The 18445-nt window shown below is 41.1% G+C and overlaps 1 protein-coding gene across 1 annotated transcript in view; it reads left to right on the forward strand.

The window, feature by feature from the left end:
* DNAH5 (dynein axonemal heavy chain 5) overlaps positions 1-18445 on the forward strand; it is a 273433-nt gene that overhangs the window by 221131 nt on the left and 33857 nt on the right. Inside the window, exons 61-68 of the mRNA XM_046001046.1 lie at positions 2743-2880; positions 6611-6746; positions 7301-7617; positions 8194-8349; positions 9243-9425; positions 16315-16558; positions 17544-17658; positions 18146-18336. Of these exons, the coding sequence (XP_045857002.1) occupies positions 2743-2880; positions 6611-6746; positions 7301-7617; positions 8194-8349; positions 9243-9425; positions 16315-16558; positions 17544-17658; positions 18146-18336 (1480 nt within the window). The remainder of the gene's footprint in view (positions 1-2742; positions 2881-6610; positions 6747-7300; positions 7618-8193; positions 8350-9242; positions 9426-16314; positions 16559-17543; positions 17659-18145; positions 18337-18445) is intronic.

An 18445-nucleotide genomic window follows, 5' to 3' on the forward strand; every position in this document is an offset into this window, starting at 1 on the left:
ATACCGATGTCTCAAAGAGTGCACGTGTGGCCTGTTTGTTATTTTGCTTTTGTAGGAGTCCGATCTCTCTCAACATCAACTGAAATCCACTAATGCTTATAAACTATGTGAGGAAATTAATAATCGTGATACAAATAATTTAGAGTGGAAAGAAGATAGGGATCAACTTGCAAGTCCCATTTCGTTTTCTATTACCATACCAGGGTCATTTATTCAGTGGCTAAAGCCCCTTGGGGTCTTAAAGCAACTTAAAGAACAAAGACTCAATTGGTTTAGGGGATTTCAGAACCAATGATTGATGTCATGCTGTCAACATTATGAATTTTGGGACCGTTGGAGACTCCAGCATAGCTCCAAAATGGGCCTTCTGATACTGGCTGAATTGGAGCAACCTTATCAAATGAAACATGCAGGACCTCCTTTGCAAATTTTTCCAGTGAGTGAGCATACAGTGTTTTTAAGGGAATTACTGTTGAATTCATGATGGACAGCTTTTATGTCACTATAACTATTCTAAATAAAATGAGCCAAAATCGATACTAAATAATGGCCATTCTGAACAAGGTTTACATAAGAACAAGGAAATCCCCTCCCCTATTCTATGACATTTTAGCCTCCACCTGGTCTTAGGACACCCTTGATCCTGCAGTAGGAAGTGAAGGGAACACCGTCAGAAGGGGGTATGTTTTACTGCTCCTAGAACCTCTGTTTCTCTTTCTGAGAAGTCAGTCCCGGAAGTGACCTCCTAATGTCTTATGAGCTCCCAGGCCCTGGGAGGCTTGAGTGCATCAGGTCCTTCTGAATGTTCTGTCATGAACAGAAGTGCAGTGAGAGCCTACACAGTCACTGCTTCGGAGAAGGCAAAGATGGAGGGGGAGTGCAGGTTATTGCTGGGCAACTCTGCTAATGGATGCAACAACCCTGACCAAGGCCTCTGATTTTGCGTGTTCCCAGAGGGGCTTCCCTGCTTCTGAGTGAAGACAGATTAAGGACACTCCTTACACTCCAGCTGGAACCTCCTCAACACTAAGCAGTGATGAGGACCCTGAGGGGCTCTTCTCCTTCGTCCGGAGGACACCCCTGTCAATGGGCCAAGTGACATCTAGGAGAGAACGAACTTAAATACCACCTAATAGCAATTTAGCCTCCATTCAAGTTAATTATAATGAGATTTCTCTTTGAAAACCATGAAAACCAGTAAATATCCGTTCACAGAAACAGGATGTTTATAACAATAGAGCCTTAAATACTCAACTCGGACAACAACAGCTGTTATTTATTGGATTCTTGCTCTATGCCAAACGCCAGTGGTGTGTTTACATGAGTTATCTTATTTAATCCTCTCACACACACATCGTAGGAGGTAGATCTTCAGCATCTTGTGGATAAACCGAATCTCACAGAATGTAAGCGATCTGCATGGAGGCCCACAGTTCCCAAGGCGAGACGCTAGACTTGAAGGATTCTATGCCTTTTGGTTGGCGACTTTCGAGAGCTTCATGAAAAATTTTCTCAATTTATTTTTTTCTGAGGAAAATTCTAGAAAATATTCAAAATCTCTGGAGCTGTGATGTTTTGACATCAGTGTGTTGCTTGAGCGAGTTGTTGGGCTTTGTTACCTTGCTTTTCTTTTATGTTTATACCATAGCCACAGGTGTGGTTTACAGCAGACCAGAGAAGAAAATGTCCCAAGAGTTAGATCCTTTTTAAAGTGTAGTTGTTAAGCCGTGCTTTTGCCTGTCATTGGTCCTAGTAAGTTATAGAACTTAGGCTTTCCCTTAAAGAGTTATTCTTCCAAAATTTGGGAGCCTGAGGTTTTCAGACAGGAAAATAATTTATTTCAAAACATTTTTTTCAGATAATCTTTTCTTCTGAAACACCCCAGAGAGAACGTGGCCCTAATAGTGGATTATCCCCCATGAAAGTCAATTTTAACATCTTAGAGACTTAAAAAGGAAAAATTTGATTCCAAAAAATTGTTTAAAGCATCTAAATTCCTGTAAGCAAGAACTGATTTCTATATCTCCTCTTTTGCTAATACTGCTTTTGAATATGACTTTTGAGTCAAATTTAGTAGCTTCCTTAAAAATAAATATTTTTGATTAGTCACAGCTCAAGGTACCAATTCTTTTATGGAAGGCAAGCAATAGAGGAAGACTACAAGAACAACATCAAGATCAACACAGCTCAGAAAATCTATATTTTATATTTTCAGTGAATAATTAGGTTCTATTTTTTATCTAGTTTTAACATCCTCATCAATAGTGATGAGTCTTACTAGGCAGATGGTTATCAATATTCATTTTTTTCTTTTTCTACAATAATCTTACAATGTTCTGTAAAGTACCTATGTGCTTTTAATACCACAATGTCTGCAGACCAAATCTAGCTCACAACCTCTATGTGTACAGCTTGTGAAATAAGAAAAATTTTTACATTTTTAAATGGTTTTTAAGTAAGTGCCTGAATAATAGCCTCATTTTTGCCCCTCGGCCCAAGACATCTAAACTATTTATTATCTGGCACTTGACAGAAAAAAGGTGCTGACTTCGAATGAATTACAATTTTCTGCTTATAAACATTTATGTCAAGTCTACACTGAAATTTGGTCTTGACTTAATGCCAAGACTCTAGGGGTAGAGCAGAGAACAGGTATGAGCATGGCTGAGATCTCAGATGAAATGCCTGCTGTTTGGTTGGCTGTGCCTGGTCCCTCATTCACCCTGGGTATGTCCTGTGCAGGCCAACTTGGTGGTACAGGAGAATCGTTACGTCTTGGCCATGCAAGATCTGCAGAAGGCCCAGGCTGAGCTGGATGACAAGCGCGCAGAGCTCGACGTGGTGCAGGCTGAGTATGAACGGGCCATGACCGAGAAGCAGGTAACTCCTCGGCACGGAAGGGACGGTCATACACCAATATAGCTACTGTAAACCCTTCCTTTGCTCCTTTCTCTCTCCAAGGGTTTGGTTCCCAGCAGGGATTGATTCAGTGTATACATAGTACATAAACAACACCGCATCCCTCACTAAGCCCTGAGGACCTTGGTGAGAGGTCAGGATGGTCAGCCAAGCTGGGAGTCAGTTCTGGAACATAAACATTCTGAGTCCCCTCAAGGATGGTGGTGAAAACAGCCCCTCCATGGAGCATTTTCTGTTTTTCAAATCATGTCTTCCCTCATCTCATTTAAACTTTAAAGTAATCTTACAGGGTAAGCAAGATGGCTTTTTTAATTGTCATTTTGGAGAAAGGAGCTGAGGTCCAGAGGACGGCTCCTGGTCGTAGGGCTGGGCAGTCAGAAGTAGATCTTGGTCTTCTGGAATCCACTTCAGGCTTCTCTGCTGGACCAGTGTTATGGCCACATGGTTGCATCTGATGACAGTGACCCTCTATGGTCTTCTCAACCTAGGCTGCAAATAGCAGCTGTAGAACCTTTCAGAATCTGGGTTCAGACACTTCTGATTCACTGGGCAATAGGTTCTTTATCTTATTTCTATTAATTCCAGCTCCATAGGGACTTCTTTCCTCAGGAAATTCAGGCAGCTTTAACACACAACTAATGTAGCTTAAGCCTCAGAGCTTCTCATGTGCACAGGGTGCTAGGTGCTGGGGATCCTGGGAGTTGTAGGGTGAGAGGGAGGCCAGGTTATGGTTGGCAAATATTTGCATGTAAGCATTTGGATAAAATGCCTAGAAATTTCAAACGAAAGGTACCCAAGTTTCTAAGACACCAAGACTTTTTTTTTTAAGATTTTATTAATTTATTTGACAGAGATCACAAGTAGGTAGAGAAGTAGGTAGAGAGAGAGAGGGGAAAGCAGGCTCCCTGCTGAGCAGAGAGCCTGATGCGGGGCTCGATCCCAGGACCCAGGGATCATGACCTGAGCCCAAGGCAGAAGCTTTAACCCACTGGGCCACCCAGGCACCCTGACACCAAGACTTTGTAGTGTTTTTTTTTCCCCTCTCAGTCTAAACACACATTCACCTGGGTGTTTTGTATTCATGAATCTCTAATGATTTTCTTAAAGCGACAGATTATGTTAGCTTTTGGCCCCACAAAGTCTGTATCTGGCTCTGGTAAATCCTGTGTTTGGTAAATAAGAGATAGAGAGAGACCCTTTTCTTTCCTCCATGATTTTATGGAGTTTTCCTTCTGCCGGCTCTCAGTCTTCACCGGTCAGGATTGTGGTTCCCGCTCTGATAGTCCAGTTTCTTACCGGAGTCCCAACAAGGGAAATTAGATGAACGCTTAAATTTTTACTATGTAAGAATGTGTGATACTTCCACTCCGGAAAGCAAAAGAAGAGCCTTTTAGAAATTTTAGAGAAGTATTTGTATATCACCTATTTGGGTTTGTATATTATGCTCTTTGGGATTCACCTATCATCACCTAAAGAGAAAATCAGCCTTGCAATTTGAAAGAATCTACTTCAGAAACTATGGTGAAGGTGTGATAATTATTTGCCATGGGGGACACTCCCATCCATTTGGAGGCGCTACTGAATACACTGGAAATATTTTAGTCCCATGTTGTTCTGTTTCAGTTGGAACATTTTTGCATCAGTTCATTCAATATGCTTTTTTGGTTTTTGAGCATCTCCTGCTTGTTAGGACCATACAAGAAGTGCTACTGTGAAGGCATGGCTCTGACTTTAAAACTGGTTTTGACAAAGGTCAAGTTTTTTTAATTAAAAAACACAAAATCTGTCTGTGAGTCCACCTGCCTCCCACATGTTGGAGTGAAGATGACCTTTAGTCATTCTGTGGCTCCTTCCCCCTCCATGAGCGCCATGCAAGTCCCGGGTGCTTATGGACTTACAGAAGATCGGAGTGGGGGCAGGGACCTTGAATCCACAGTTCACCACGGTGGGACCCATAACCTCCTGCCCCAGGTCTGTGCTGTCTGCTGAAGGAGCGTCTGCCCCGCTCCTCTCTGCATAGGGTGGTGCCTTTGTGGGACCTACTTCCCTAGGCCTTTTGGATGTCTAGTTATCCCCTGAGAACATCAACAGAGAGTGGCCTGGGGCCCTGCCCAAGGAACCCAGGGAAGTCCACTCATTGCCCCAGCCAGGCTTGGAGGGAAAAGCTGCTCCTGACTCCTGTACTCTCCGACCTCCTCTCTCTGTTTTTGATATTCCCATCCCCTAAATAAGCGTGGGCTTCCAGGAAAAAAAAAAAAAAAAAAAGCTAGAGAGGAGGGTCCTGGCCATTTTCTTATTTGGCCAGTTGGGAGTGGGATGGGGGAATTTTGGGAAGACAACTTAGTCTTTAAAATATCTTTTATATGAAAAGTTGGTTTCAAATGTAGGCAGAAATAAGTGATTCGTAGGATCACACTTCCTAGCTGACATCTTTCTTCTTGGGGAGAAACAAGCAAACAAATATGGCCAACATAGATGTGGGGGTACACCTCAGCTGGGCTTTTAGGTTTCCTGCATTAACTCTGGGGGAAAAGGAAACAGTAGAATAGAGTCTCAGAGAACAAACTAGAATAAGTATCTTACTTTTGAAAAACACTGTGTTGTGTTATTATTACAAAAGCAACTCATGTTCTTTCTGGAATATACACATAGAGAATCCTGGAAATGAACACTAAAAGTATTTGCTCTTTTTCATTTCCTATCTGAACATCTTCCTTGCTTTACATATATTTTAAAATACATGTAAAATATAACATTTAAATACATAATATAATTCAATGCATACTGTTTATAAATTAAATTTTTAACTTAGTAATATGAATATTTTCTTGGTTATAAAATCTTTATAAGATAATTTTAATGGCTTTAGAGTATTCTTATTCATTGGTACACCATAATTTATATAAACGTTTCTCTATCATTAGACATTTAGCATATATAACATAATTATATATTATGTGTAATATACACATATGTTATAAATGAATTTCCAGTGACTGGTCCTGTAGCTAAATCTTTTCTCTCCCCACTGTTATTTCATACATACACATTTTTAGAACTAGAATTAGCATTTGTCTTAAGGAGAAAGAGGACCATTTGTTTTTAAGAATGGAGACTTGCGTGGCAACAGCGTGTGGAATTCTGGTTCAAGGTCTTTTACTGATGCACCGAGCACCAGAGAGGGACCTGCTGAGTCAGGTGTCACCGGGATCTGTGAGTGAACCTCAGAATAGCACAGTCTGAAGATAATATAAAGTTTCACTTCAAGTCAAAGGAGATGTGCACTTACATGAAGTATTAATGATGCGAGAACTGTAATAGGAGAAATATTCCCGATTTTCAAGTAGGATATGTATTTTACTTTTTCTTGTGCTATATATTAGTAAGTGCTTGTATTTTATCTCTAGTTTTCTTTATAGCGAAGTCATAAATGACGCAAATTTCTATTATCTTCTAGTTATTAACACCTGGGGAGAGTGTGACCCGTGGGCTCAGGACCCCACGTAAAGGTTTAAGAGCTGGGCTTTGGCTAACACAGGCACACAGGAATTGGATTTTATGCTTCCTGTGAGATAAATGGCTCACAGGTCTCAGAAGGGCAGATAATATATAATGGTTTAAAATTATATTCCTCAGCCAGAGGCTGTATTTTTCTGAACAGAGTTTTCTTCTGATTCTGGCCTTTTTTTAGACCCTGCTTGAGGACGCGGAGCGCTGCAGACGGAAGATGCAGACGGCCTCTGCGCTGATCGGGGGCTTGGCGGGAGAAAAAGAAAGATGGACGGAACAAAGCAAAGAGTTTGCTGCACAAACAAAAAGACTTGTAGGTATGTAAAGTCTTATATTAATCAGATTATGTGTTGACTCTGTTAGGGGGTTAGGAAACTGAACCTTTTATCAGAATACAAACCAACCCTCTAGTCCTTCAAATTCCTGTGTGTGTGTGTCCAGATATTTCAGAAGGATGAATACTGGTCTGGCATCTGTGCAGCCCTTATTAGAGAGATGTACTATTGACCTTCAAAGGGTCACTTTCAAATTTTCCCATGAGTGAATGGTCTTATTGATCAAGGTCACTTAGAATGGAGGCTCTGTCTTCTCAGGATTTGCATCCCTTAAGCTCCAAAGTCATACTCTCATATCCAGCAAGAGTCAAAATAACCTAGTTGTCGATGACTGGCTGGTGTTACTTGGTGGACCATTTGGACCCTGTTTAACAATGAGCTACTGCTTATTCACCAAGACATAGCAACATGTGGTCACGGTCTGGTTTCTGGAAGTTAGTTTAAAAGAGTGGTTGCCTTCAGAAAATGTTTAAAATTCTGCACAATTACAAGGCTGATTATAAAGTATTTCAGTGGCATTTTGTTTTCTCTTTTAGGGGATATATTGTTGGCTACAGCTTTTCTATCTTATTCTGGTCCATTTAACCAAGAGTTTCGCAGTCTGCTGCTCAATGACTGGCAGAAGGAAATGAAAGCCCGGGAAATCCCATTTGGAGACAACCTAAATCTCAACGAGATGTTGATTGATGCTCCCACTATTAGTGAATGGAACCTCCAAGGTCTGCCAAATGACGACCTGTCCATTCAGAACGGAATCATTGTCACAAAGGCATCTCGCTATCCTTTGTTAATTGACCCACAGACTCAAGGGAAGATCTGGATTAAAAACAAAGAAAGCCAGAATGAACTCCAGGTAACTTGTGTTTGAGTCCATTCATGCTACCGAGAAGTTTTATTGCCACAGATGAACAAGAGTCTGAGAAGAAAGGAATATTTGAAAATAGTAGCAATTGTAATCCTTGATAGAGCAGTAGCAGATGCAAGCCTAAACTCTAATATTAAAATCTTTTCTAAAAATTGTGTTCACATTTGTATGGATCTCTACTAATGCCATCTTTCAAAAGTTTCAGATTCCCCTGTTAGAGCCTAAATCCTTCCTTGATGAACAGAGCAGGGTGGAGTTGTACCACGCCATGTGTGTAGCATTGTACTAGGACGCTTCGTGATTATTCCATTATTATTTGTCACAAAAATGGTGGTGATGAGGAGAAGACAGGTTGCACTGGGGAATGACAGTTTGCGAAGGAAAAGGATGGAAACAGTTTAAGCTTCCTGTACAATCTCACCCACTGTGGGTTCCAGATAAGGTTCTCTAAAGATCTCCGTATTTGTGTCCCATGACAGAATGCGCAGGCGCCATTTAATGTCCATTCTCTGTGTGCGTGACATCGTGATACTGTCAACAGCAACCTTTGGGTCTTATTTCTAGATCACATCTCTCAATCACAAGTATTTCAGAAACCATCTGGAAGACAGTCTTTCTCTTGGAAGGCCCTTGCTGATTGAAGATGTTGGGGAAGAACTAGATCCAGCGCTGGATAATGTTTTGGAGAGGAACTTCATTAAAACTGGGTCTACCTTTAAGGTAGGTTAAACCTGTTGAAAATAATGTGTGGAACCATTAGCACGAGGCCAGGTAAATGTGACATAGACATAGATGAAATTTTGTCATTAGGCAACAACTGAAATTTGAGTCATGGGAAGAGACATTTGCTTTTCTTTTCTACACTTCCTGAGTTGGGATTAAAGTTTTAAGAGTAGTCCTTTTAGAAATATCTACTTCTTTTGTGTGATGGAATCTGACTCCATTTTGATTATTGACTGTGGGGACATCTTTCAAAACCCATCACGACCTTCACCCTCCCCGTCTGTCTCAAATCTGGGCAAGCTGATGAGAAAACCTGGGGCTTTTGCCTTTGACAATGGTGGGAAAATCAAACCATACAATTCTCTATTGATGCCTTGTGTGGGAACCTTTATCCCAGCCCAACCTCCTAATCACCATAAAACCCTAAAACAGCTACTTTTCCTTACTCTCTCAATCAGTTTTTTGGACTGGTTGGAGACGTACTATAATCTCTCCAGAAATCTCATTATGTGAGTAATAAACATTTTAATACTCTTTGGTACATATGTGATATCATCAGTCTTGATCTCTGAACCAAATTTTGGATGGGTTATCCATCTCACTTCTGTGGTATGAGCACACCAATTTTGGTGCTAAATTCTAATTTATGGTATATCCTGGCATACATTGAACTTCCTCCCTCCTTCCCTCCCTCCCTCCTTTCTACCCACCTTTCTTCCTTTCATCCTAGCGGTTTGAAGCCCTGTGAATGCCTAATGATGACTTCTTTTTCAGTATACAAAGATCTCCAGTTATATAATTACTTAAAGCAATGCTTGATCCTTTGCAGAAAAGGACACAGGAAGATGTATGACTGTTTTATTACTTTTGACTTTATTTTTATAATAAAGGTGAAAGTTGGTGATAAGGAAGTAGACGTGTTGGATGGCTTCAGACTCTACATCACCACCAAACTGCCCAACCCCGCCTATACCCCCGAAATCAGTGCTCGGACCTCTATCATTGACTTCACTGTCACCATGAAAGGTCTGGAAGATCAGTTACTGGGGAGAGTCATCCTCACAGAGAAGCAGGTGAGTGAAGTGTGACCACCTCCTTTTCGGCATTGTGTTGTGATTCTTTCATTGACGAAAATAATATGATGAAAGTTTTAATAGGATTAAGGCCCCCCTGCCTTTTATTCCTGTGGTTTTTTCCCCCATTATTCATTCCCAGGTGTCTTGGGTAATTACTAACCGATTACCCTCTATGTTTCATCTGTCTCATAAATCATATATATCCATTGATTTTGTGGAGCCTAATGACGGGACTATGAGAATATCAGTCTCATGCCCGGCATCATTATTCTGGTCTTACATTGCTTCATTTTTCTGAAGAGTTTGCGTGATCGTGAGTTGTTTGCCTGTTAACTTTTAGGTTTCTAGGATACAGATAGGATTTTTTTTTTCATTCAATTCATTATTATGCTTCTGGAGTATAAATGTAAGACTAGTGACTTCAAACCACTGGGATTAAAAACAGCTAACAGACAACATTCTCAGGTCTTCTTTGTTGCCTATGAGAGAGCTCCGTGTGTGTTGTGATGGGACAGACATTTGTGACTCTGGAACTTCCCTGAGCACCTTCTGGAGGCTCTGGCTTGGTCATGTATCTGTTTTCTCTACTTCTATTTGGTGGAATAACTTAATGATCAATAAAAAATAGCCAATAATTTATAAACCTCCTTGTTTTGAGTCACCCTTCCTCTAGGGAACCTGTGAGTCTTAAAGAAATCTAGAGGATTTTAATATGACTGTTTTGGTAGAACTGCCTGAACTCTAAGAGTCGCCATTGATTTTCCCCAGTAGCAAGAGGAGTCTACGTTGTTTTATAGTCCCCTTTTAGACTGACTTCAAGATTTATTTAGGTTAAAACCTTTGGCAAAATCTTTGGAATTTGTCCTTCCTATGATTTTGAAAAAACATTTTTTGTGTGTGTGCTTCATGTTTGGTCTTGGGAGTCCTTCCGTATGTTTATCTCTTGCTTCTTCACTACTTCTTCCCCTCCCTCCTTTCCTTTTTTATGGATAGTCTCTTTAGTCTCTCTCTCTTTTTTTTTTTTTTTTTTAGTTTAGAATGCATGAATCATAGAGTCCTATGGTTGGAAGTTTTATTAGGAGCATTAAATTTGACTTTGTAGATTCACGTAGTTAGTGACCTCAGAATGCCAGGAGCTGAAGCCGGAGTTCCTACCACAGACTCGCTGCTGAAGTAATAGCAGCCTTCAGAATATGTGCTTCTTTATTTTGCGAGTCTGAGTCGAGCTGGTTGAGGAAGCCTAGCACTGCCATATCCTTACTTAGGAAGGACTGGGATTCTTGATCTGCCACATGCAATATCGAGCAGGGAATCCCCCAGAGTCTTTGGGGGCAGCAGCCATTACCCGTGTGTTAGGCTCTGCTTTCACCTGTGGTGTTGGCTTCGGGCAGATCAGGAGTCCCAACAGCAGTTTGAAACATAGGCTTGTCTTTGGTTTTCTTACATTCAGCTGAGATGAATATAGTTTCCTTGGAAGAAATAATTTGTTCTGACAGATTTTATTTGCAGCAAAACAGCTCCAGCACTGAAGCCATAATTGTTCAAACAGAAGTTTAAGAGGATGTGAGGGGCACTTTAAACTCCTTTGTAAAGGCTTTCAACAGCCTTGAAAAGCCAGTATGGATCCCAGGCTGGGCTTTTTCTTACCCCCCCGAAAAGTGCCTTGAGTGTCTTGAGAAAAGATACTCCTTTACTGTTGTCTCATAATCAGAATACATTCTAGGCTCCGAGTAGATAATTCTTGGGAAAAGTATGGCCATACGAATGAGACCCTCACTCTCTTAGAGTATTCGAGGGTCCTCTTACCCTGAAGCACATGATTAGACAACACGTAACCTGTATTTTCTTCCCTCTAACACAAGGTCTCATGCATGAAGTGAGCTGTTGAACTTACTTTCGAAGGCTTTTCAGTAATATACATCCTGCAAAGCCTTTTCTTTTGTAGCATCTCGTCTTCCCACCACACTCCTGAATTCACTCACATTGCAGAATCGCCTTAGCCTGGGTGGTGGCAAGTAGTCTGAGTTGATCTCTGGTGCTTTCTGGAGATTGAGTAACTCATTTGAAAAGAGCCTACAGGTTCAAAACGTGTTCCTTTGGCTTCTGTGACAATGCAGTCTCTCTGACTCTGATCTCTTCTTAGGGGATTACTGGGTATACACCATCAGTATAACATGCTACTGAGCCAAGGGTGGGTATTGAAAGCAAGGAAGACCCCGCGTAAGAAGCTGGTGTTGGAAAGCATCTAAGAAATTCCCTAACGCATGAGCTGAATCCAGGTGTGGGTTCTCTGTAGTCAGGATGAATCCAACCTTTACCGGTCTGTCGATTCTTCTTCTGAAAGGTGGCTGGGAACAATGACTTATGATGCCAGGGAAAGGCTGTTCTTCTCTGAATCCATAAATTCACCAACTGTCCAGTGTCTTGGAGATACTGGCAGTGAGGAGCCTTGTTATATCACGTGGGATCTGGTCTTGTCAGTGCTCTGCTGTATAGACTGCTGGTTCTCGGGGTTTGTTTCCTTTCAGAAACAGATGCAAATCTCAGAGCACAGGAATGCAGGGAAGGCAGATTTTTAATGATTCTACATTTTCTGTGTGCTGCAAAGCAGTCGTTTTTTAAATGTGTGAGCTGTTCAAGGTCGCATCAAGGCCATATTCAATTGCTGACCTGGTGTCCCTGTGAGTAGATGCAGGCCGCCTGCTGTTGCCACCGGAAGGCGAGGTATCAAGACCATTTTAAACAGGCAGCAAACCAGTAGTTCTCCAGCAACTATCTTTAAAATTTTTTTTTAAGATTTTATTTATTTGACAGAGAGAGAGAGAGAGAGATCACAAGTAGGCAGAGAGGCAGGCAGAGAGAGAGAGGGAAGCAGGCTCCCTGCTGAGCAGAGAGCCCGATGTGGGGCTCGATCCCAGGACCCTGAGATCATGACCTGAGCCAAAGGCAGAGGCTTAACCCACTGAGCCACCCAGGCGCCCCTAAATTTTTTTTTTCTTAGGTTCACCCTTACCTTGATCCCAGAGAACAAGACAGAAACTCAAAGAGAGCTGTATACTATTAGGAGAAAAATACTAATCTAGATTAACAACTTCTATTGATCACACAACACAAGGCCTCAGGGGTCACCTTGTTCAAAATCCCAGAGGAGTCAACAGATGTGTGATTTCCTTTGGGGGTGGAAGCACCCAAACTTGGTGGATCCAACAGAAGAAATCATTTAATGAGGATCCGTAAACAGATGTCGTTCTCACCAGCTCATCGGTATAGAGAAAAAATAAACCCGGATGCTATTGTTTAATCTTTCTATTTTAATTGCCATGGAAGGTACAAAAGAGAAGGATCTTTGGATGAAAGCCTGGGTGATCTCTTAGAACTGAGAACTCTGAAAGGCTGTCACCGGTTTCCTTTTACTGATTTCAAAACCGTCGTGACAGATGCAGTTTAGGTACACAAATAATTTTCGTTGTCATTTGCATCTTTGTTGAGCTACTTAATTTTTTTTTTAAAGATTTTATTCATTTATCTGGAGATCACAAGTGTGCAGAGAGGCAGGTGGGGGGTGGGGAGCAGAGAGCCCAGCGCGGGGCTCGATCCCAGGACCCTGGGTTCATGCCCTGAGCCAAAGGCAGAGGCTTTAACCCACTGAGCCACACAGGCGCCTCGAGCTACTTAATATTTGATCACTTAATAAATAGTGTGTTTCCTGAAATTGTTCTGAATCACTACTGTACTTTTTTACCCACTTTGGGTATTATCACAGTTTCTATAAGAAAATTTACATGGCAGCCTTAGTAAATAAAATACGTAGCAGAAATGTTTATGTGTGTGTGTGTGTGTGTGTGTGTGTGTGTTGAGGTAATCCCTTTGATGGGAAAATGCCTATAGACAAAATGATTTTGATTAATTTTACTCCTTATTATTAATTTCAAAAAGAACTATCTTCTTATAGCTTGGGGGACCTAAAGTCATAGTTCAACAGAACCGTGTTTAAATCAGCCATACATGTGAGCATACACCGAAAACCTTATCCCAAAGTAGGTTTTCCGTCTTAAAATCCTGAATGAAAAGCAAGTCGCAGGGGTGCATGGGTGGCTCAGTTGGTTAAGCATTGGCCTTCTGCTCGGGTGATCTCAGGGTCCTCAGATCCTATAGGATTGAGCCATAAGCCTTGCTTGGGGCTCCCTGCTCAGTGGGGCGTGAGCTTCTCCCTCCCCCACTGCTCCTACCCTCTGCTCATGCTCTATCTCTGTCAAGTAAATAAAATCTTAAAAAAAAAAAAAAAGAAAAGGAAAAGAAAAGCAAATAGCTGTTGTTTTCCTTCAGAGATTACTTTCTTTTTTTCTGTAACTCTTGTCCCATTGTAGTGATTGGCTATTTACCCACTATTTAGTATACAGGTTGCTTTCATAATTCCCAATTGCTTTAAATTATGCTGTTTACTTTAGGGGATATTATTTTATCAGTTTCAGCCTTTGGGAGAAATGTACTTCTTAGCCTCATTTTAATCCTTTAGGAATACAGGCAGTTACTTTAATTGACAGATTTGTTGGTGTTAACAATGATATTGAATTGACTCCAACCATCTCAATAGTGTTCAAGCTTTTACTTGCTATTTTTAAACTCAGGAACTGGATGATTTGCCCCTTTGTATACATTATATTAGCTGTTTATTTTGTGAATAACAGTTTTCGTGAGTCACATGGGGCTGTGATTTTAGTACTGATTCTGTAGTTCTCAGGTGGAGATGAGAGTGGAAGTGTAGGTTATAATGAGTCTTGTAAACTATGTTAAGAATGTTGGACCTTTCAAAACAGCTGAGAGAGATCCCCAAAGGTCTAGGAGCAGGAAAGGGTGTGATGACGGAGAAGAGGGTCAGCAGGGAGACCAGTTGTAGTTAGACTAGTCCATGAGGAATAACGAAAGGCGAAACCAGGGCCCTGGCTATGGGTTTGGAACCCATAGATGGAGGAAAACCTACGGTGCTGGAAGAATCTGTAAGACTCGGTACAGTCTGGGATTTGACAGCCCATGTTCTCATCCTAGCAGACATGAGACCTTGCATCCTTAACATAAGTACAGGATTGGAAAGTTCTCTTTTGTCCCATTTCAGCCACTTTATTAGGCTATTGTAATGATATGTGAAATTCTAAAGTAGGGTTTATTTTGTGCCAACCTATAATTTTATTTTCCATACTGCTTATTTCCCCAATAACTATTATAATGCTTCTGAAAAATCCATGCTTAGAATGAGTCAAAGAAAGGGAGAAAAGGGAGAGAGACGTCTTTTGAGCAGTTATCGTGATTCAGTTTCTGTTGTAGCTGCTTTACTAGTTATATCCTGACAATCACTGTCTGAGCTGTTTCTATATCCATCTCACACATAAGGAAACTGAGGCTCTAGGGTTATATAACATGGCTAACACCACGTGGCTGATAGATCCCAGGGGCTGTGATTCAAACATGCCTTCCTGTTGTCAAAACCATCATTCTCCCCAAGGCTTTACATTCTTTCCCTTACCTATCTTCTTCAAGAGGTGAGGATATTTAGACCTATTTAGGATATTTGGATAGATATTTAGGAACTCAGACACGATAGTGGTAGTGTGGGAAATGTGGGACTATGACAATAAAAAATACTTGAATTTTTTCCCTTGAACTTTATTACTTTATTTCTTAGTGTAACTGTAGCGTAAGTTCTCTTTTTTAACAGCAGCTTATGGAGAGGAATTTTGCAGGTGTCTTAAATGTCACTTTCTGTATTCATTTTTTTGTTCGTTTGTTTGTTTTTTTAACATTTTCTCCAATTTGAGATTCTTATCTGGTGAATAAGTGAAATGAAAATAACCACGAAGGAAGCTTTTCAGTGTAACAGTAAAAGGAAGCAAAGGCGATAAAGGCAGGTTGTGCTGGAGTTGCTTTGTCTCCAAGAATTAAGCAAGTTCTGAGATTTTGCTCCAAGTCTAGTAGGGTTCTACCCATCGTAACTGTTGGGTCAACGCTGATTAGCTGGCTAGAACATAACGCAGTGGCCAGTGGCCATTGTTCTTTGTCTTCATGCAGTTTTGTTTCTACCACCTTTATTTTAGATCTGTGGATTTCAGTTACAGCCACTGGGCTTTGTGCTGCCTTTGGCTTGTTCTGTGTCATGGCCGTGCCCGCTTTCTCCATCCTCCCCAGTTCCATCCTTTTTTCCTTCTGTTCCACAGACTCTCCCTCTCCCAACCACCATGAGGAAGAAGTAGCCAGTAAGGACAATAACCTTCCAAAACTGTTCTCTCCCCAGCTGTTCATAAAGATCCTTCAGGAAAGATCTAGAACTTTCCTTCTCTTGGAGAGAATAGCACATTTTCAGGCCAAAACCGTTTCCCATGTAAAGGTACTTGCAGCAGCCATGTGGATTGTTTGCCTAAGTTTTTTGGACACTTGCTTTTTAGGGAATTGGATACCATTTCAATCAGCTATTTGACAATAATCACATTCAGATAACGACAGAGCTCTTACAAACAGAAACTAAACAGAAGAAGATGTATTTAATCCGAGAGATCGATATGCATCTTCAAATATATTCCAATATATTCTCAACTATTTTTCACCTTCAAAACAAGCTTACATATAATCCCAGAAGTCACTTAAAATGATTTGACTTTAGGAAACAGATAGATGGTCCAGGGATGTTGGTAGTGTTTTTAGCAAATTTCTTGTTATTTGCCATCCATTCTTCCTTCTTCTATTCATTCTCCTCCTCTTCTTAATTTGATGTATTTTCAGCAGTCCAGTATGATAACTACAGTGGAGGAAGGCAGCCCCATAGGTTAACTTTTTCAGGAATGGCCAAACAATAGTTGTTAATTAAGGAGGAAAATATCTTTATGCAAATTCACAGGAATTGGAGAAAGAGAGAACTCATCTCATGGAGGAGGTAACCGCAAACAAAAGAAGGATGAAAGAGCTAGAAGATAATTTGCTTTACCGACTGACGAGTACCCAGGGGTCCCTGGTGGAAGACGAGAGTCTCATTGTTGTGCTGAGTAACACAAAAAAGACCGCCGAAGAGGTGACACAGAAGCTGGAAATTTCGGCCGAGACAGAAATTCAAATTAACTCAGCCCGGGAGGAATACAGACCTGGTAAGTTTGGTAATGAAAGACAAATGTCACAGGAAAAATGAAGAGAGAAAAAAATCTGAACATCTGAGAAATTAAAGGAACGAAGGACATTAATGAAAATGGCGGCACGAGGCGGGGTGGCCATTCGCGTTTTGTGGCATCACTTTGGGACGGATTCGGTAAAACTGAGGTGAAAAAAATTTGCAATGGTGTACATTTTCTAGGTGCTTATCGTTCCTGTGAGTTGGCAAATTCTTTACACTTAGAAAGTAAAGAGGGAGGATTTTTAAAGAATGTCTGACAACCGTTTTGAAATCTGAGGTGTTAGTGCAGCATTTATGGGCTGTTCACTAGTTTTTCATCATTTGGTAGCAATCAGCCAGTATTCTGTTTGCAGTCTTTGTATTAAGAAAGTAGCTCCTTGGTCTTACCGGAGTGCTTGAGTCTTACCCAGAAATTTGCAAATCAGTGTTGTTTATGGGTTACAAGAGGGACCTGCTGAAAGCATTGTTTCCTTTAGAAATATATCATTCTTCTTGGAGAAATAATCAAAGTGGTATCATGTGCGGGTGGAGAGTCAGAAGCATCATCATTTCCATGCCTTGTTTTGCCAACCTGAGGCCACACATGGTTGGGGCTTCCTCTGGAGCATAAGAAGAGGTCCGTAAGATGCCTACACAATTTGCCGGGTGTTACTGTTTTTGCTTTGCCATCGATTGCCTTTTCTGCCAATGAAAAAAGAGAGTAAAATACATTTATAAGGGATCTGGAAGTTCTAACATGGAAAATTCCACTTGATAAACACCAACAACAGACTGCTTCCACAAAACTTATGAATAAGAATTAATTTATACATCATGAGACTTGCGCCAGACTCCCACTGCTGGTAGATAGTCATGGATAAAACAAAAATAAGACCTGTTTTCATTTAGAGTTTAAGCTGGTCTGTGCACGGGTCATTCACTGTCCAACCCCAGCACATGCAAGCCTCTTCTTTGTTTTTCAGTGGCGACGCGAGGCAGCATTCTGTATTTCCTCATCACTGAGATGCGCTTGGTCAATGAAATGTATCAGACCTCGCTCGGCCAGTTTCTTGGCTTGTTTGACCTTTCCTTAGCCAGGTATGTCTGTACTCGGGAAACCAGGCTGAATTTTCTATCTGCGGGCTCCAATGATGACCTTATAACTTCTTTTCCCTTTGCTACTGAGTCTTCTTTTTTTTTTTTTAAATCTAAGCCGAGTGTAATTACCAGCATGTTGGCACATCATTCTCATAAATCCTCTGATGCTCCGAGACAGCTCTACCTACTCTTCATCCGTAGATTGATTCCTTGAGTTTCATCTATTTCTGTTAAACAAGAGAATTCCCAAGACCTTGTTGTGAATGATAATACCCTGCGGGTAAAATTGATTTAGACAACATTGAGGATTCTGTTGTGTTACTTTATGTTGAGAGAACGCTTGTTATTTTCGATTTAGGATGCTTATTCTTATGCGTCAAAAAGAACTGGCCTTCCAAAGCTACCTGTTCCCCACTAAAGACACTTTTATGGGCAATGGAAAAGGGGAGTGGGATAAGCCTGATTTGAGTCTGGTTCTCCCCACCAGGTCTGTCAAAAGCCCAATTACGAGCAAGAGGATTGCTAATATCATTGAGCATATGACCTATGAGGTTCATAAGTATGCGGCCCGGGGCTTGTATGAAGAACACAAGTTCCTGTTCACCTTGCTGCTCACCCTGAAGATCGACATCCAGAGGAACCGAGTCAAGCATGAAGAGTTTCGCACCCTTGTTAAAGGTCAGTATCACAATGGAAAGGTCCAGATGTAGGAATTACTTGAAAGTGCAGAGCAGCAATTTTTTTTTTTTTTGGCTCTAACAGTTGTCTTGCATTTCACTGAAGATTG

This window comes from Meles meles, chromosome 3, assembly GCF_922984935.1.
Source record: "Meles meles chromosome 3, mMelMel3.1 paternal haplotype, whole genome shotgun sequence".
NCBI lineage: Eukaryota > Metazoa > Chordata > Mammalia > Carnivora > Mustelidae > Meles > Meles meles.